The sequence below is a fragment of the Ornithorhynchus anatinus genome, chromosome 13 (genome assembly GCF_004115215.2).
Source record: "Ornithorhynchus anatinus isolate Pmale09 chromosome 13, mOrnAna1.pri.v4, whole genome shotgun sequence".
NCBI lineage: Eukaryota > Metazoa > Chordata > Mammalia > Monotremata > Ornithorhynchidae > Ornithorhynchus > Ornithorhynchus anatinus.
In genome coordinates this window covers 8,481,884-8,502,354 of record NC_041740.1, presented here as the reverse complement: position 1 = coordinate 8,502,354, position 20,471 = coordinate 8,481,884, and the positions used below count along the sequence as shown (strand labels likewise).

The following is a 20,471-nucleotide window of genomic DNA, read 5'->3' as shown; positions in this document are numbered from 1 at the left end:
AATAAATACCATTGATCGGTTGATTTCTGCAGATTGTTGTTGATTACATTCAGGATGTCACCCAGAATAACTCAACTGTCCATCTGCCTTCATCCTTGAAAGGAATGTTTTGGCTTGTATCTTTTAATCCCCATTCAAGAACTTCATTGTCATGTGTAGTGAGGTCAGCTCTGGCTTGCAGTCTCCATTTGGAGGTGATCTTTTTGAATGTGTGATTGAAATTTTGAGGGCATCTGTCTGTGCTGACAGAAGTATTAAAGTGTGCAGCCAGGTGTGGGATTTAGGGTTAAAACACTTAAAACACTCCCTACTGTAGAATGGTTTGCAATCCCTTCCAGAACGTGTCACACTTGAGGTCTTGTCTAGTGCAAGAAAACCTTTCTGAAGCAAGTGGGTTATGAGATAGATTGGAAGGGCAGATCCTCTCCAGGAGGGTCTCAATGAGCTGCTGCTCTTTTCCTGCTATCCCTGTTCAATCAGTCTTATCTATTGAGCATTTACTTGGTGCAGAGCGCTCTACTAAATGCTTGGAAGAATACACTGTATTAGAGTTGGTAGATGTGTTCCCTGCCCAAAATGAGTTTACAGTCTAGAGGGGGAAATAGAAATTAATATAAATAAATAAATGACATATATATATATATACACACATATATATATATATATCTAAGTGCCATGGGGCCAAGGGAAGAATAAATAAAAGGTCCAAATCCAACTGCAAGGGTGACACAGAAGGGATTGGGGAGGGACAGGAAATGAGGGCTTATTTTGGGGAAGGCCTCTTGGAAGAGGTGTGCTTTTAATAAGGCTCTGAAGGTGGATAGAGTGTTCATCGGTCGGATACTAAGGGGTGGGAGTTTCAGGTCAGAGGCAGTACATGGGCCAAGTGCCTGCTGAGAGATAGATGAGATTGGGGGTACAGAGAGAGAAGGTTGCCATTTGAGGAGTGAAGTGTGCGGGCTGGATTGTAGTGGGAAATCAGCGAGGTAAATTAGGATGGGGAAGGTGATTGAGTGCTTTAAAACCAGTGGCAAGGTTCATGGCTATTTATGGTCACCCTGGTATGGGAACAAGGGTACCAACTTTTCACTTAGAGTCGGGGACCCTCTGGAAGTGGGTCATCAAGGGGTGAGTGAGAGAGTAAAAGAGAGTGGAGCTAGTGAGGAAAAAGAGAAGGTGAGGGAAAAGAGAGGAGGAAGGGAGGAAAAGGAGGCATTGGAGGAAGAGAAAGGGAGGAAGGGAGAGAATTTGAAGGCACTGGAGACTGTCTTATTTCCATTGTACTCTACCAGGTGTCTGGTGCAAGTTAATAAAAAAAAGCTTTGGCTTTCATTCAGGCCTCAGCTTCATTCACGGCCTTTATGATGAAGCAAGCCCAGGGAACTTACCCACCGGACATTGTCTCCTGGATGGGATAGCCAGCATGGCTGCCAAGAGATGGCAGCCAGGTTCCAAAAGCATCATTTAATGCCTTCTCTCGTTCTCACTGCTGGGATCTGGTCAAATCTCTTTAAGGAGGGGCCAGGCTTTATTGATCACTTTAAAAAATTTTTCCCAAACCTGAAGAAACCCCCACCCTTCAAGCCCTGCTTTCACCTCCTCTCCTCTGCACCAGAACCGCCGTGCAAATCTGGGCTGGACTCTGTCCCCAGTCCTTTCTTCCCTCACTCGCCAAAAGCCAATATTGGATTTAAGGCAGAGAAGAGGTGCCAGAATTGAGGAGCCTGGTTTGAATCCCTGGGAAGGTAGAAAAGTAAGTTCAAAAGAGGGACTAGAGATGGAAGTCTTGTTGCAAAAAGTATATAAAAAATTTTTTAAGGAACAAAAGAGCAGAGTTATGGCGTTTAATTTATAAAACACTTTAAGAAAAGAGTGGCAAAAAGATCCCTGTTGGCTCTAACTGTCCCTCAGTTTTGGCAGCATTAGCGTTTTGGTGAAAAGAATAAGTTGTTTTCATGTTGCAGCAGCTGCAATGAAATACTACTGTGGTTAGGTAATTGGTATTGTGTTTGTTGCTAGGTGCCTGGAATATTGTTAACGTTTTCTCATCTTCGTTGCCTTTTGTTCCCATTTCTTATGGGTACAGACGATAATTGTGTAATCTAAAGCTCTTCTTGCTGATTCTCAGGAAACTGTTATCATAGAGTTTAGAAATACGTAACTGCCCTCCTGGTGGGTACACCGTGTTGCTTTTATGTTCATGAATTTTGAGACTTGAAAGAAACACTCCAGTGATACAGCTGCAGTATAAGATGATGGATGTTTTCCAGGGAGCTGAAAAACTGTTTTATTAATTTTAGGCCACTTTTTTGTGCTCTGTCAATATCTCCTGCTTGTGTTCAGTAGTAAAAAAATAACAAGGTATCTCTATGGGCCATAACACTGGAGTCTTTTTTAGCAGCATATCTCTTTAAACACCTGAAATCTTAAGTCATATCATAGGTAGTCAGGAGCTGATTATCTGGTGTTAGGCCTCTCCTCCTCTTCCGCTTCTTTCTCCCTCCCTCCTCCCCTCTCCTCCAGGAGCGGGTTTGAGGGCTAGGGACAACAAAATGTGTAATTTTCTTCACATTGAAGAAAGCTCCCATAAGCTCCCATGCCTGACCTCTGGATTAGCCCAATCAGAGATCTTCCAAGTTGTCGTTTTTTGTAACGTCTAGTGATTCTCAGTTTGTCCACTGAGCAAACTTTCTGTTTGGATAGCTCGACAGCCAAAGTTGCTCTTGTCGGTTGGGAACGTTCAGAACATTCTTGGCAGTTGATAGGGACAGAGAAAGTCAGGAGTCCAGGGAGCTGATGACTCAAGGCTTTTGCTTCTCCCCCGACCCTTTTTTTCAAAATTGGTATTTAAGCACTTACTATGTGCCAGGTACTCTACTAAGCACTATGTTAGACTCAAGATAATCAGGTTGGATACAGCCCATGTCTCACATGGGGCTCATGGTCTTAATCCCTATTTTACAGATGAGGTAACTGAGGTGCAGAGAAGTTAAGTGACTTGCCCAAGGTCACACAGCAGACTCGTGGCAGAGCTGGGATTATAACCTAGGTCCTCAGACTTCCAGGCCCATGCTCTATCCACTAGGCCATGCTGTTTCTCCCTTCTTATCAGACTGCCTCCCTTTGGCTTTTTCCATACTCCATACAAGCCTCACCCCAGAGAGGTGGGCTGGGGAGGAAGAGAGCAGAGGAGATGGCAGTCAGTTAGTTTTCCCAGAGGAGGAGGAGATTTAAACTAAGCCAAGATTTGGAAATAATCTGCAGATTTCACTACTGCTGCTTTGCCTCTGGTCCATGGCCAGGAGTATTTGAGACTTGATGGCACTTGGATTGAATCAGATTCTCATCTGAACCAAGGCTGGCTCCTGAGAAAGCGAAGATTTTTTTGCCAGTTCAACCTCCAAGGACATGGAAACTCGGTTAGCCTGATCATCTCACACCTAAACTTCCCACACTAGCGCCGCAACCCAGCTGTGGAATGGGTATTTTCAACTGCCCTCCCTTGAAGCATCCAATTAATCAGTCCGTCATATTTATTGAGCACTTACTCTGTATAGAGCACTGTCCTGAGCACTTGGGGAAGTACATTATAACAATATAACTGACACATTCCCTGTCCACAACGAGTTTACAGTCTAGAGGAGGAGACAGACATTGATAGAAATAAATAAATGACAGATTTGTACATATGGATTTGTACATTCAGTGCTGAGGAGGTGGGTGAATAAAGGAAGCAAATCAGGGTGACAACAGAGTGAGAGAAAAGGAAAGTCTCTTGAAGGAGATGTGCCTTCCATAGGCTTTAAAGGCGGGGAGAGCCATTTTCTTTTGGATTTGAGGAGGGAGGGCATTCCAGGCCAGAGGCTGGACGGGGACGAGGGGTCGGCAGCAAGATAGATGAGCCTGAGGTACAGTGAGTTGGTTGGCATTAGAGGAGCGAAGTGTGCGGGCTGGGTTGTAGTAGGAGAGCAGCATCCCAAACCAAGATCCGGGAAATGCTTCGTCCTTCACGCTGATCCGTCGATTGGCCACAAACATTTAATCTTCACAGCATGAAAACACTGTTTTAAGATCTGTGGTAGTTTCAGTCTTCTCAGACGGACCCTCAGTCAAATCATGAGTAGAGGTGATTTCCTCCCGTTTTTCACCTTCAGGAAAAATAGTCCAAGACCAGTTTAAGGACCCATCCCCGACAGTTCATATCTTCTCAGGTGTTGTCTTTATTGCTGTGGTTCAAAGAGCTGGGAAGAATTGTGCCTGATGCAGGCAATGGCAGGGAGGTAGAGCATTCATGCTGCCATTAGTATCGAATATCTTGGGTATTGAGCTCTACCCTGCCTCCTGGTTCCACATCAGGGGACTTGCAACAGGGTTCTAATCCCAACTCTGCCATTTGTCTGTTGTGTGACCTTGGGTAAGTCACGTAACCTTCTCCTTAGCCTCATCGGTTAAATGGGGCTTAAGACAGTGAGCCCCACGTGGGACAGGGACTGTGTCCAACCTGATAAATTTGTGTCTACCACAGCGCTTAGTACAATGTCTGGCACATCTAGTAAGTGCTTAATATCATTTAAAAAAGCATTGCACGACCTAGTGACTTGATTAGGTTTTTTTGATGTTTTATTTTTCTGACTCACAATTCTGAGGTGAGTATATTTTTGAGAGCAGCCATTGTACCACTTTAACACACCCCACAGGGGCAGCTAATGTCATTTTTGTGTTTTAATTGTGGCAAATAAGTCTCCAGCTGGCAGGGGTGATAGACAAGCTACGAACCAGTGGAATAATAACAGTGGGATAATAGGTTTGACCGCCTGTCCAGGAACTGTGTTAGGTGAGCCTCACACTCCTTGGGGTGGGAAGGCAGAATGAGAGGGGGAGGGGAGGAAATGAGGGGGAAGGGTGAATGTGTTAAACAATTCACCGCTTTCCATAAATGTCTCCGGGGTCTGCTGATGGGAATCAGGCTTAGCAGATGTGGGGGGTGCTGAATGCCGGTGTTGGGATCTGGTCTGAATCTAACTTGGCTGCACGATTATGCGACTGTGACCACATAGGCATACCTCAGGCTTTGCTTGGGTGAGCTGTTGGAAGCTGATTCGTAACTGCCGTTTCCTAGTAATAACATAGCAATTTGAGGTAGGTGTGAGCAAATGTGAGCCCTCTGGAGAAGTACAAAAGTGCAGAGGGGAAACCCATAAATATTAAGAGAATTGATAGCAAATTTCCTTTTTGTATTTAACTCTCTCCATTTTCCATTCACTCTGTTTGCCACCTGCCTCCCCGCACCTCCATGAAATGAAATCTGAAACTCCTGTTCAACATGGCAGGCTAGTCCGCAAAGAGTCATCTGGCTCAAAAATTGAGCATTTGCACGGCAGCCGGAATCCAAAAGGAGGGAGAGCAAGATAGAACAGGAAGTAGCTTCGTGTGAAAAAGAATGAAAGGAGAACTCAAGGGATCACTGGGACACATACAGAATATTTGAAAACTTCTTTCATTGGGAAAGTCCAGGACCATAGGCAGGGGTCAGGGACCACTGCTTGGGTTTTCCAGTCATTCAGTCAATGAATGCTATTTGCTGAGCACTTACTGTGTGCAGAGCACCATACTAAGCACTTAGGAAAATGCAATGCAGCAGAATTGGTAGATGTGATTCCTGCCCGCAAGAAGCTTACAGTCTGTAGGCACTGAAATCTCTCAGAAACAGGATGGTAAGAATGTTTTCAAAGTGCAGAAAGAGGGACAAGTCCTTTAACCTCTCATTCTCTCCTACCACATGCCCAAATATTGTTGTAAAAGTCACCCATGGTCTGTCCATCTCCAGGCTCAAGAATCTCAGTTCCCTTAGTATAAGAACAAGAAAAGCTTGGAATACTTAGAGTGTCATTTTTAGAAGGAATTACAGTAGGCTCAGAATTCTTATTTTGGGTAGATGGGGTCAGATCCAATAGTCTTACTTAGATTCTATGGATCCTTTTTCTTCTGTTGCTTCCTGCCTTATCCCACCTCTCTCCCTAGACAACCCCCATTCATTATTGTCATCCTCCAGAGTCCCCTAAAAAGATTTACCTGACTGCTCTGTCATTGTAAACTATGGGCAGGGTACACAACTGATAATTCTGTAATATTGTACTCTCCCAAGCACTTAGTACAGTGCTCCGCACATAGTAAACACTCAATAAATAGGATTGATTGATTCTTTCTGTAAAATGACTCTCCGTATTCCTTTGGGGAGCAGCATGGCCTAGTGGGAGGAGCAGAGGCCTGGGAATCAGTTAACCTGGGTTATAATTCTAATCTATTTAGTGACTTGTGCAGGGTCTCCAGGCAGGAAAGTGGTAGAGCGGGGATTAGAACCCAGGTCCTCTGACCCCTAGACCCCTGCTTTTTCCACTAGGCCACACTGCCACTGTAAAGGGGCCGTTCACTAGCTATCTAAGCCCCATCTCTTTATGGCTTAAAACTTATGATTACATGAGTTTCATTGCTGTGTTATTCTTGCAAAGTTCTTGTCAACCTGTGTTTGTTGTCAACATTTTGGTTCACCGTCGTGGTTCTGGAGCACTTTATAATTGAATTGTTGTTGACTAGACGTAATTCCCCTACTCCCACCCCCAGCAAACTGGAATTTCCAACTTGTTAGTTCTCCATGTTAAATTACGTTTTTCCACTCTATTGGTAACTTGGTAAACCTGGCTTCAAATATTCAGTATGGATTTCATTTGGTCAGTGTTCCCAGTTACTACTTTAATGAACATTTTCCACTTCCTGAACATTGGTGACTGAACACATTGCCATTAAACTCTGTAGATGAGAGTCTAATCTTGGTTGTGCAGAGCTTGAATTTCTGCTCATTCCCAGATAAACATCACTGCACATCCTAAATATAGACCAGCAATTGAGGTCTGAAAGCCTCAAAGCTAATTTGGCATTTAATAATTTAAGCCGTTTTCTCTGCTACCTTTTAGTAGTGTTGTGCTATACTTATGCTGTTCCATTCTGCTTGCCAAGGATGGAGCAGAAATAGACTTTGGGGTGGAGCTCTCTTTGGCTACTACTAATCTATATTTGTTATTTTAATACTCCACCAAAAATAAATTTTATCAAGTACTGGTGATGGAGCATAGCTATAAATTAAGTGCTTTGGAGATTCATAAAAGATGGAGAAATAAGTCATGAATCCTTTGTTCCTTTGTTGCAGAGTCCGTTTGGTAGAAAGAGGATCTCCTCACAGTTTACCCCTCATGGAATCTGGAAAAGTAAGTGGAAATCAAAGAATTTCTAGTATATTTGCATATATATTTAGAGAGAGATAGAATGTGTGTGTTAGTTTTTGTATGTGTGTAGGTATTAGTGCTTTAGAGTCTTTGATTCCAAAAATGACCTTTTATATTCAGAGAATGAGGTTAGTAGAATTTGAATGATTTTTTCAGAGTGATAGCCTTGTGGTTGAAAGATCCAAATTATGTCTACAGACCTGGCAAATTAATACTATTTCAGACATCTTGCCAGCATTCCTCCAAAAGTACCCCGGCGGTCTTAAAAGCAAGAATCCACCTGCTAAATCTCAGTTTCCGGGATTTATAATCCATATGTGCATCGACTTGATCCTATAATGAGGAACCAGTGATACTTAGGCAGTGTTAATTGCAAGGGCATGGAGTCCTTGTCTAAGCAGAGCTGACCCAGCACCTCCAGCTTCTTATGAGTTGACCCCACACGAATCTTGGCTGAAGGAATGACTCCAGCCCAAATTGGTGGATTATTGTAAAAGATTTCATGTTCCATTCAGGAAGAACTTTGGAGCTCTCTAGACCCTGTAATTTGAAATTATTTGAAGCCAAGGATAGGGTAGCAAGATGCACTCTAGATGTCTTGAATGACTCTGTACTTTTTTTCTCAGATATAGTGGGATATGAGAGTACAATAAGATCAAATTTTTTCTATTCAGCAATTATATATGTATTTGCTCATATATTCATATTTATAATCTAAACACTGTGGATATAAAAGTATTGCAAACTAAAGGAAGTCTATTTCATTTTGAATTGGTGCCATTTCAACCTCTGAGAAGATTTCCAGAAAGAATGGTTGTGGAAAAATGTTCTAAACTCTTTAAACTAATCCTTGTCCTCTTCCATTACACCCCTGCTTACACACGACCCTCCATAATAATTATAGTAATAATTATGGTATTTGTTAAGCACCTACTATGTGCCAGGCACTGTACAGGCCCTGGAATTTCAGTCAACCTATTCACTGTGCCTCAATCTCTTCTCTCATTGCCAACCTCTTGCTCTTGCCCTTCCTTCTAACTGGAACTTCCTCCTCTTTCATATTTGGCAGACCATTGCTCTTCCCACCTTCAAAGTTTTTCTGAAATGATATCTCCTCCTGATTAACCTCTCATCTCCACACCCTATTCCCCCCCCCCTTACTGCTACTTCTCTGTGCCTCAGTTACCTCATCTGTAAAATGGGGATCAAGACTGTGAGCCTCATGTGGGACAACTTGATTACCCTGTATCTCCCCCAGTGCTTAGAACAGTGCTCTGAACATAGTAAGTGCTTAACAAATACCAACATTATTGTTATTATTACTTCAGCACTTCCATATCACTCAATCGCACTTGGGTCCATACCCACACCCCCCCCTCTTTGTACCCATTTTGTACATATCTTTACACTCTGTTCCTGCTTCCCCCTACCTGTCATTTATTTAAATATCTGCCTCCCCCTACAAGGCTAACGACTCCTCGAGGTCAGAGATTAGGTATATTAACTCTATCATATTGTCCCAAACAGTTAATATAGTGCTTCGCACAGAGTAAGCCCTCAATCAATACTATTGATTGATTGAAAATGTGCTCCTGCCTTCACAAAGTTATGCTTCTGATTTGACAACTGCCTCTATCATCTGAATTCTTACACGATCGGGATCATATTGTCTCTCAATAGATACTTCCAGGAGTTCGGATCATCATTGCTAATCCAGAAACTAAAGGACCACTGGGAGATTCGCACCTTGGAGAAGTGAGTTACAATGCTGTCCTTTGCTTTCCACCGAGGCCGAGTCTACAGGGAGCAATTTTTTAAATTTTTTTTCCCCCAAAAGGACATTTTCTTTTATCACCTAATTGCACTGGGAACATCTAGCATGTTATGCCAAAGAAACGTTTGCAGTTTTAGCCTCTGGACTAACGAGGCCTATTGGTGAAGCAGAGAGCTACCAGGGTTAGAGTAGTACATCCAGGAACTCTGACGCCAGAATGCTCACTGTTCTGACATCAGATGCTGTTCTGTCTGCTTGGAGCTTTGGACTTTGTGGATGGGTAGAACTCAGCCCCCACACCTCTATGTTTTTTTCCCCAAGAGCCTAATGTCTTGGACAGGATGCAACAACTTCTCCATCCCTGCCAGTAGCATGGTCTTCAAACTATAGAAGAGAAGCATTGTGGCCCAGTGGAAAGACCATGGGAGTCAGTGGACCTGGGATATAATTTAGGCTCTGCCAAGTGCTTGCTGTGTGACCTTGGGCAAGTCACTTAACTTCTCTGTGCCTCAGTATCCCCAACTGTAAAATGGGGATTCACTACCTGTTCTCCTATGTGGGACAGGGACTATGTCAAATCTAATTAACTTGTACCTGCCCCAGCACTTAGAACGGTGTTTGACACATAGTAAGCACATAATAAGAACCATAAAACAAGTAAACTAACAGATGGCTCCCTCCTCCTCATATCAACCTTTGGTTTTAGGCACCAACAAGAGGTTAGAGGTTCCTGGTGCCACTGCCTGGTTAGAGACATCGTGGCCAAGGGTTTGACCCTTAGGTGCCCCCCATCTGTTGCTCTGATACCAGGGAAATGAGTATCGGATTGGTGGCATGGAAAAGGGTCAATCCTAGCTAATGTTATTCTGAGGGTTCTGCAGCAGTTCAACACTGAAGGGTGCTTGTGCTGCAATTATTATATTGGGTATCTCTTCACCATTTTCAACAAATTGGAATTTTGAAATTCAGGTGTTCTGTACAGAGCACCGCTGTGTTTGAGCCAAAAATTTCTCCAATTCCTTTGTTACTGAGAGCATTGCGTGTGGCAATATTTATAATAATCAAAATGGGAATTAATTTCATGTGTTTGAAGGGGTCCCATATTACTGAACTATATTGCTAAGGTGTTTTCCCCGAATATGATCTTTAAAAGCCTTGTCTAACTGGGTTTTTTTGTTGTTTGTTTTTTGAAGATTTGGGTTCACAGTGCTCATAATGCTAGTGGCTATTTTACGATTTACGGAGATGAGTCCCTGCAGTCGGATCATTTCAACTCAAGACTGAGTTTTGGAGACACCCAGACCATTTGGGCCCGGACAGGCTATTTAGGATTCTTGAGGAGAACAGAATTGACAGATGCAAACGGAGGTGAGAATTGACACCCTGAATGCCAAGCCTTTAACAGCTTGGAGCGTTCTGTACTTGTTACCAACCTGAAGTACTAGATTTGGGTTGGCATAGAATAGTCTTCCGAAAACTTGAATGGATCCTCTAAAAAGCTAGTGAGATCACAAATGAGCGAACACACCCCTTGTTTAATTTAAGTAATTCTTCTGTTTTCAATCAGTAAGGGGCTTGAGGGATTCTGTAGACGCAGTATCTTTTGTTCAAAGGAGAAAGGGGTCACCCCCTCCATGCTAATTTCAGAAATATTTCGTTTTCCGCCCATCCCATCCTAAAAAGAGATACTGGGACTTAGAAAAAAACCCGAAGTATAAGATGTGTTTAAGTTTCCTTAGGATGTTTTGGGATTTTTTTTTTGTTTGTTATTCAGGCACAGATGTGCCACGTTACACCAGGGAATGAGCTTTTCTTTTTCTTTCGCATGTCCTCATAAACACTAGCTACTGGAAGTGTGTTTGTGCTGGGAAGCAGCCACTAAAAGGAGGGTCTAGTCTTCCCTCTACTGGATAGAATGAGATCCGCCTGAGGTTTTTTCCTCCAGCTTCAGCTCAAGTGATGTCCCTTAGAATGGTGAAGAGCCATAGGACTTCGGATTCGAAACATGGAACGCCCTGGATCCTTCCAGTAACTAAGTAAATCAGAGTTCCAGGCAGTGCTTAGTGGGAAAACACGGCTCATTTAACTTCAGCCCTACTGTGACCACCGTAGCTGAGGCTGGCTTTGTTTATTCATTCGTTCAATAGTATTTATTGAGCGCTTACTATGTGCAGAGCACTGTACTAAGCACTTGGAATGTACAATTCGGCAACAGATAGAGACAATCCCTGCCCAGTGACGGGCTTATAGTCTAATCGGGGGAGACAGATGGACATAAACAATCCAACGTAATCACGAGATCTGTTCTACCCCACACTAATGCAATTGCAAAATGTCTAAACTTCACTGATGCATTTCCCCCCCGTCCCCCCCCCAGGATATGGGTATCTCTTTTAGGTCCAAGGCACATTGCAGGCAATTTGCTTTTAGGAATCACAGAAGCTCAGTCCCTGCTAGTATGGTAAAATCTTGCTGCAGAGGTACAGAAATTTCTTTAAATTCTTAATTTCCCTTAGTTTACAGTTTTCCCCTGGGATATCTCATAGGAGGTTTCTGAGCAGGACGTAGTGTGCCAAAGCAGGCTCCCTGTGCAGGCAACCTGTACACTAATTCTGTTCTAGTGTACTTGTCCCAAGCGCTTAGTACAGTGCTCTGCAGCTAGTTAGCACTCAGTAAATGCCATTGATTGATCGACAGCATTGAATGTGCATGAGTCAGTGACAGCCCTACCCGGACAAGGTCCCTGTTTCCTCAGAGATCTTGAGTGTCCCTACTTTGCATTTTCCCACCACTCCGATCTTTGTGGTGGAGGAATAGGATGATGGGAACAAATGAGAAGCCAGAGCAGGTGTGCTTCAACCTCAAAGAAATTGGGTAGAGGGAAAGGTTAATAACGGCCAGGGACAGAAAAGTAATTTTTCACCTAGTTTCACCTGCTATCCTAATCATAAATTCATCTGGCAGTAAGAACAGCCTGTGATTTGCCATTTGAAAAAGATCACAAGTGGCAGCTTGGATTGTATATTCCTTGGGCCCAAGGGCTATGCCCTGCTTTCTTCCTCATCCCCTCCACCGCCTCCCCCCTCAACCTACCCCTTACATCCTGACCCTTATCTAAAATGCTATTCTGTACCCACTAGGGCTGCAGTGAATATATTGCATGCCTAGGAACTTGTTGATTCAGAAAGAAATGGTTTTCTTTATATCATGGAATAAATTCTTCCCTTTAGGGTCAGGAGGCAACCCAGGAGGGTGTGGGATTCAGTAAGCCCCTCTCCCCAATCCGAGCCACTTGTCTTCATTATCCAGAAATATTTGCCAAGGACCCACTGGCACTGTGCCTAGCCTATACTAAAAATGAATCCAAATCATTTTCATGATCCTTGCGTACTAGGAGCTTGGACTCTAAAGGAAAGTCCCACGTATAGGCCAATATGAAGGGAAGGGTTCTGTCCAATTGGTTCGAAGAAGGATTGGTTTGGTTTTCCAATCAAGACTTGGGACCCCAAAGGTTTCTGCAGGAGAGTTCCAGGGTCCCTGAGCTCTGGTGTCCTCCTGGGTGTGGATTGGGCTCCTCTGGTGAATTAGGCTTTGGCCTGAATCAGATAAAAGAACCCAGCTGTATGCAGGGCTTTTCTTCGAACCTTCAGGAGCGGTTCCCTGGAGGCCTGCAACTCACGCAGTTTGGGGATGTAAACATTTTGGAAATTCGCCAGGTCGGGCTTCCTGCTCCCATCGATTCAATCTGAGATTTGCTCTCTTCTCTTTGTGGAAACAGAGCGGCACGATGCCCTGTATGTAGTGGGCGCACTAGACGAAGCCATGGAGTTGCGAGGGATGAGATATCACCCAATTGATATTGAGACGTCGGTAATCAGGGCCCACAAGAGCGTTACAGAATGGTGAGTGTGTTGCCTCGGACAGAGGGTACGCTGAGCATGGGGCTACCGGTGATCACGTGCCCCCTCTGGGGCTGCGGTGCCCAGGCCGATGCAGACGGAGAGGCCGTCGGAGCATTCTTGGACTTTTTTTTTTTTTTTTAACAAACTTTGATTTCTCTGGAGTTAATAACTTTGCAATAAAAACAAGCCCCCCCCCGACTCAGGGATATGATATCAGTCCTCTACCTGGACCAGATTTCATTTTTATTATTACAGTGAAAACTTGGTAACATTTTCCAGGCAGGCAAGTTTTTCAAATGCAGGAAAACATGATACGGGGAAAAAAAAGAAAGCTGTTTTATGATCTGTCGCCGGGGACCTTTTCAAATGGACGGGATATGTGGGAAAACATTGAATTAGGGGAAAGGAGTATTATGGCAAAATTTTGCTGGAGGCCCTTTTAGAGAAAGACTTGTTTGAATTAAATGAGGGGGAAAAAAAAACCATGCCCAGCTCAGATACTCTCCAGCATTTCTTGGGCTGCAAAGTAGCTTTAGTAGGTTACAAACCCATAATGGAGTCCTGGTCCAATTAAGCACTTTAAATATTTACTCTCCCCTAGAGGCTGGGTCTTTGTTCTTTCTCTGGTGCATTTAATCTATTGTAAAGTGCCGAGTATGTTATTGGTGCTTCATAAATAATAATAGCAAGCAGCAGGATTGAGTGGCTGCTATTTTCTATAAGGGTTTGTGCCACCCGGGTGTGGCTAGAGACAGAGCTATCCGGCCAGGCCCTGCCATAAAGTTGTGCCTCCTGGTTGGGTGATGGGGCATTATGGAAGCCGTCAGAGGCACCTCAGTTGCTTAGTACAGTTCTCTGCGCACAGGAAGTGCTCAATATATGCCATCGATTGACTGATTGTTTTGCCAGGAGCAGCAGCAACGACGTGTTGGAAAGTGATGCCTTAAGTGCTTAGAACAGTGCCCTGCAATACAGTATGCACTCAATAAGTACCACTGATTGATTGTTTCGCTGTCAGCAGCAGCCAACAGACTTGCCAAATGAGTAGCCCCCTTCCCTGGCCGGCCTCGAGCAGTGGTGGCCCAAGCTGTACCTTTAAGGATTCTCTTGCTGCCGAGCGGGTCTGCCACCAGCTGGCATCATTGGGGTCGGTCTGGTGGTGCCTCAGTTCCCTCATCGGTAAAAATGGAGTTGTTACCCGTTCTTCCCTTTGGAATGTGAATCCCATGTGGGAAAGCTTTATTTCTGATCTGCTTATCTTGTATCTGCCACAGTACTTAGTACAGTGCTTGGCACATAGTAAGCACTTAACACCTACCACCATTTGGGGTCCTCTACCCAGAGCCCTGGAATTTAGAGACCGCAGCGTTTGTTCTGGATGTAGCTCGGGGTTACCTGGGAAATGGCCCATAGAAGACAAATACTCATTCTCTGCCTCTCTCTTTCCTTTATCACTGGCTCAGCAGAGTTGAATTCAGGCCTGTGTAATTGCCTCTCTTAACATGGGGCTTGTTTCCCCACAAGAAAGAAAGAAAAATCTTGAATTCATTGAAATACATTCCAGAGGACCTTTTCCCCGCTGATTAGCAAAGGCAGGGGTGGCAGAGGATCAAGGTCAGACCTGTATTACCTTGGAGGCGCTCGGCAGCAGGAAATGCTGTCACTGCCTGTGTGTGCCCCGGCCAGTTGGAGGGAGGTTTGAAGTGCTGTCCAGGGAATCAGTGAAATCTGTCCTCATGCCGATGACAGACTGGCAGGATAATCAGAACAGACAGTCCCTCTCCCATATGGGATTCACAGTCTAAAGGAGAGGGAGGAGGAAGGACAAGCATCCAATCCCCATTTTACAGATGAGGAAACTAAAGGGCAGAGAGGTTGAGTGACTTGTCTAAGGTCATATAGCAGGCGAGTGACAGCCAGGGTTAAAACCCTGGCCTCCTGACTCCCAATCCTTTGTTCTTCCCATTAGACCACGCTGCTTCTCAGTAGTCAGTTTATTAGGCCCGAATTATCTAGGCAGATAATTGCCTCAGCTCACTCTACCTCAGTAGATCCAGTCAATGATGTTTGGGCTCAAACCCTTGGGAAGGGCAAGCCAGGCAACTCGTTGCATCCTCCTGATCTCCCTGCCTATCGCAATGGAACCAAAAGCAAAGACAGCGTACGTTCACCAATGTCGAACAGGAAAATTCTGCTTAACACCAAAGCTGCCACCTGGGCATGTTGTTAGATTCAGAGCCCTGATTTATAACAACTCTGGAGGCTGAAGCCCAGAAATAGCTGGGAGGGACAACTCTGAGGCTGGGCCTCCCTGCCTCCAGGCACCATCGTGTCTCAGAATCCCGTGCAGCCAAACGGTTGTTCTTCCCCAACAGTGTCACATTTTCTGGGATCTTTCCCGGGTGGTTGCCCAGGCACCAAGCTTTCTCCATAAACAGAGTTCCCGAAGAAGGTGGAGGAAGACCACCCTCCAACCTCTTCATTTCACTGATAATCTGCCATCTCGCCCTAGCTTAACACATGTGGTGTGGGGACTTTGTTTTGTTTCCTCAATGGTACCACCCACTGATCACTTCTGAAAGAGTGGCAGATTGGCTCAGACTCACATCTGGCCTCTCCTTTGGGGGAGAACCAGTGAATGGCAGCTTCTTCCTGGCTCCTCTGAACTCTCCCCCTGCTCTTGGAAGAAAGAAGGTCTGAGTCATTTGGAAGATGCAGGAAGGAGTGCCAGATAGAAGTCAATGGGGCAGGGACACATGGAACAGACGTCATTTCCTGTACCAAAGCACTATTGTAGGGGAAGCTCCCAACTCTCTCCACCTGTAAATTGGATCTAGCACTGCCAGTATCTGCTTCTGCCTTTTGCTCAATTCTTTAAGGATGTGTGAATGGATTTGACGAATGGGTAGTGTTTGTAACTACACTGAGAAACGGATGAAACTTGATTTTTTTAAAAATTTTCAAGTACCATCCTCTGAGTATTTTGGTCTGACTGCTAAACTGCTAGTTGGATTGCCAAAACCAACCTTCATCCAGGAAAGTTCCCTTTAGGTTTATGCTTGTATCAAAATGATTCTTTCACGGCACTCTCCCCCCGATTATGCCATAGAACCGTGCTTCTCCCAGAACTACTCCTGCATCAGCCAAATATTAGCATAGAGTAGAATTGTGTGGCCAGGTTACTCGCTGCTGCTGAAAACATTCCAGGGTGGGCAGAAGCCCTGACCTTTCCATGATGAATTCCTTTTTCTCAGAGTTTTATAACTCGGTCCCAAAATCCTGCTCTTGGATTTGCAGCCAGAGCTACTGGTCTTTGTCTGAAGTGGCACTCCTCAGCCCAGTCAGCACTTTCCGAGTCACATGCCATAAAGCAAAAGCGGGCCCTCACCCCTTTGCGCGTGTGCATGTGTGTGTTTTCTGCAGCTTCATCCCCCCAGGATTGTGGAGGCTGTAGTGCTTTCCTTGGAGCCCCTCCAGCCAGGTCACAAGTGAAACTTCGTAGCTAATCCCTGGAGCGGTGACGTTCACCTCTCTGGGACTGGCCCAGCCAGGGATGCGGCTGTAGTAGTCGGCCGTCAGGGCAGCCTTCGGTTCCTTAGTCAGGCTCCCGGAGCAAGCAGACCAAGGGTCCTCAGATACTAATGCTCTCTCTCGTCTCCTAGCGCCGTGTTTACCTGGACAAATTTGTTGGTTGTGGTGGTTGAGCTCGATGGATCCGAGCAAGAAGCCTTGGACCTTGTCCCCTTGGTGACCAACGTGGTTCTGGAGGAACACTATCTGATTGTCGGTGTGGTGGTGGTGGTGGACATTGGCGTCATCCCCATCAACTCACGGGGAGAAAAGCAGCGGATGCACCTGCGAGATGGATTTTTGGCCGACCAGCTGGATCCCATCTACGTGGCCTACAACATGTAGCCTCAGAGCCGCGGTTCGGTTCCCCCAGGGACTTCACTCGAGATGTATACATTTTTCTTGGTGTCCGCTAAAAATGTGCAGATCAGAGGGTGACGCTCATCACAACGGAACTGTTTCTAGAACGGTGACGACTTTTCACAGCAGTCATGATTGGCAAGGAGATAAAAATGTGATATGTGTTTCTTTTACCACTGAATTTTAGCTCAGAAGGACTTTGGGATTACTGCCTTCAGTTGGAAAAGCCCATTTTAAGACCTCTCCCCCCCGCCCCACTCCTGCCCCCCCTTTTCTGCCTTTTTTTTTTAGCTTATTGAAGGATAATTAACTGCTTCCTACGTAAATGTGGCTTTGCATTTTCCGTTTATAAGATGAAATAGCTTTTCTTTTCAGTTCTGCCCTCCAAGTAGGTCCCGTCTGTAGCAGTTTACATAGTAAGACGAAGAATGGTTTTTGTTCACCGTTTTAATGTCAGCTCCTCCCCGCCCCCAAGGCCCTCCCAACCCCCGTTACTGGTTTAAGCCATCTTTAGATCCCATCACTTTAGGAAGAATATGCTAAGGTACGAGAAAACTGCCCCAGTAGCACCTTCCAATTAGATTTCAGCAGCTTTCTTTGTCCTGAACTTGCTGCGGCAGCGGGCCGCGCGTGGCCACTGTCGTTAGCGTAGAGCGAGAAGGAATTCTATCCAAGGTGGGTTGCGGCAACGATCTTGCAGATATCTTTGTACTAAACTAAAAAGATAAAATAAGTTAACCTCTTCATATGTAATTATGTACAAAATGTTTAATTTATTTTGATCTCTTTAGAAGTATAAAAGAGAAGAACATTCAAGAATATTACAGTCTTGTAATGTTTGCTAATATAAAGGAGTGTTGTATTATCTTGCGTGGATAGTATCACATCAGATATATATATATATGAAATATAAATTCACTAATGACAAAAGAAGATTTTAAAGTTTAAATCGCAGAACTTGTCACTTGCATGGTTTCTCCCACTGTACTGTAGATAATCCAGTGTTGTTCACACCAACTTTGTCTGATGAAAAGCAATCCTTGGTTGCCAGGAATCCCTGTCGAAACGATTCTTCTAGATACCAGATACCAGCAAGTGAAGTCATTGCCGTCTCTAAGACGGTGAATGCATTTAAGGCTAAAAAATGCACTAAAAGTTTTTTTTCCTTTGCCACGGAGGCAACAATAAATATATTTGTGCTGGCATGTGCTTACACTTGTTAGACTTTAGGAGAGGCAGGTTGGCGAGTAGCACTGTTTCTAGCTGCAGAAATTTGTTGCACAATTTTTCATCATTTTTGTTGGGATTTTTTTTGTTCCTGTTGTTGTTGTTGTTGTCGTACTGAGGAATGGTTTTATGTAGTCATTTGCACCAAATTCTATCACCTCACCCCTCAGGTGGCCATCCTTCCCGGCGGGCAAGGCGCGGTTCAGACCTAGGGAAGGAATCTGTTGTCTCAGTGATGGTAATCTCTTCCCACCAGAGTCACTACAACCCATCTGGCTAAAAGTCAGGTGAGTGTGTTGGCTGGGGAGTGAACACAGAATGGGCTGCCTGCCCCAACCATGGATCTCTGAACACATAGGAATGCATGTAGCCCACCTGCCTTCACTTGACCACCTGTGGATAAATAGGAGAGATTCAATTTCTACTTCAGTTGCCAACATCTTCTCTCTCTTCTTCTTCTTCTTTTTTTAATTTTCAGAGCTCATTTGTACATTAAAAAAAACTATATATATATATATATATCCAACTTGCCCTTCTGCGGCCAAGAGCGTGGCTCCTTGCAGCCGGCCCAGAGTGGTTGATTTTATAACCAACCGCCCCTTATACGTCCCCGTGAGAGCGTTCGTTGACCGGCTCACCACGACGGAGATTGTTGTGGGGCAAGATGTAGAACCTCTCTTTCTTACACTGGTAGGCAGCGTCTCATGTCTGCCTTTGCCAGGTGTGTCTGGCGTCCTGCGGTAGGTCCTTCGCCAGAGAGAGTTTTGTTTGACTTCCAAGCTCCAAGTCTGATCGTTTCAAATCGTTTTCAAAAGAAGCAGCTTCCAGTCTGCAGCCACAGTGCATTTGGCCCGGTCGGGGGCCTCTGAGTTTGCCATCACCGTTTCGGGCGCCCCTTTACCGGGTGATGATTCCTCCCACGTGCTCCGTGGCCACATCTCTACGTCTCGAACGACTCACGATCCTCTGCTTCCTCAAAAAAGCTCCCTCCCTCACACACAGCAACCCTGTTTTAAAGGAAAGGCGGTGTAAGGTTCTGGATGAGATATCGATCGATTAACAGACGTAATTGCAGGGTGAGGACTCACTAGAGTGGAGTTCCGCAGCCATGGACCTCAGTGCCGGCAAGCAGGCTTAGCTGTCTCATAAGAAAGACACGCGAACCTTCCCCAAGTCAACTTTCCATTCATAGGAAGATGCTGCCGTGCAGTTGTGAAAGCCGTTAATGCCAGATCTCTTCTGCAGCCCGTCGCCTGTGGTGTTCAGTTTTTAAGTTCGGAGACATAATGAAACTCAGTTTCTGGTTCTGTTGTGCAAGTGAAAGGAAGGAAATGCTTCAGTACCACCAGATTCAGCAATAAAGAAGGATTGTTCTGTATTAGAAATCGTACTGTAGATAAACCATTCATGAGAATGTATAAAATGTTTGTCTCGTGACCTTGTGCTTTTGAAGTCAGACAAAACCATGTAATCAATTTGATGCACATGCACAAAAAGAGGGTACACAATGAACATTTAAACACAAACCGAATCAAACAGGAGCAGATTCCTCATGGTGCTTGTTTATTATATCTATTTAATCCTGCTTGACACTTTACCCAAGGGAAGACCTGTCCCTTTTCTCAGTTGAATGTTAGCAGCGTTATTTCATAGAGTGTGGTGACTGGTTAGAGAAATCCATGTACTCAGCCAATCACAGTTTCAAACAAAGATTTTTATGTGCAAAGGACAGCAACCTTCTTGTATGTTAAACCACCAGTACGCTTTGTACATCTGTGATAACGCCTGTTTTATATTCAAATGAACAAATAAAAGCTTTTATTTTTGTTGCTCTGAAAATATCAGTCTCTTAATCAGACCCCTAAAAGGAGGCTTTCTGAAAGACGCAGTTCTCTGGAGCACGCCGGCATTTGTGGTTTACCTAGCCCTTTGTGTGTTAATTACTACAGATGAGCATACTCTAAACGGACATTGGAATAGTGGTACGGGCATTTAGTGCTCAGAGAAAATTTCAGGTGGCAGCAGGTATTCCTTTGTGGATTTTTAAAAAAAATTTATCTTGTTCTCGGAAATGTATTTAAAAATATCGGTTCACATATTTCTGAAAGTGTAAAGATAACTGTAAGCTCGTGCGAAGCAATAACTAGCGTAAGTGTGCTGTAACCTGTCAGATTTGTCACTTTTATCAGTTGTGTTGCCAGGATTCGTCGGGGACCCGGAAGCAGTCTCGCAGTACTACTCCACCTCAAACTTATTTTACTTATTTGGTGGCCAGAAGCCACATCCTCCGCTCAAGAACTGTGGGCAACTTTTGCTGGTTAGCATGAAAACAGCAGCAGCAGCAACAACAGCAGCCAA

General features: G+C 44.6%; 1 protein-coding gene across 5 annotated transcripts in view; it reads left to right on the top strand.

Annotated features, from left to right (window-relative positions):
• DIP2C (disco interacting protein 2 homolog C) overlaps window positions 1-19,952 on the top strand; it is a 391,162-nt gene extending 371,210 nt beyond the window's left edge. For all 5 annotated transcript variants that reach the window (XM_029077686.2, XM_007667846.4, XM_016227461.3 and 2 more), the window contains 5 exons: window positions 7,205-7,262; window positions 8,961-9,035; window positions 10,248-10,422; window positions 12,833-12,956; window positions 16,619-19,952. In XM_029077686.2, coding sequence (XP_028933519.1) covers window positions 7,205-7,262; window positions 8,961-9,035; window positions 10,248-10,422; window positions 12,833-12,956; window positions 16,619-16,871 — 685 coding nt within the window. In that variant the 3' untranslated portion in view covers window positions 16,872-19,952. The remainder of the gene's footprint in view (window positions 1-7,204; window positions 7,263-8,960; window positions 9,036-10,247; window positions 10,423-12,832; window positions 12,957-16,618) is intronic.
• Window positions 19,953-20,471: the final 519 nt, after the last annotated feature.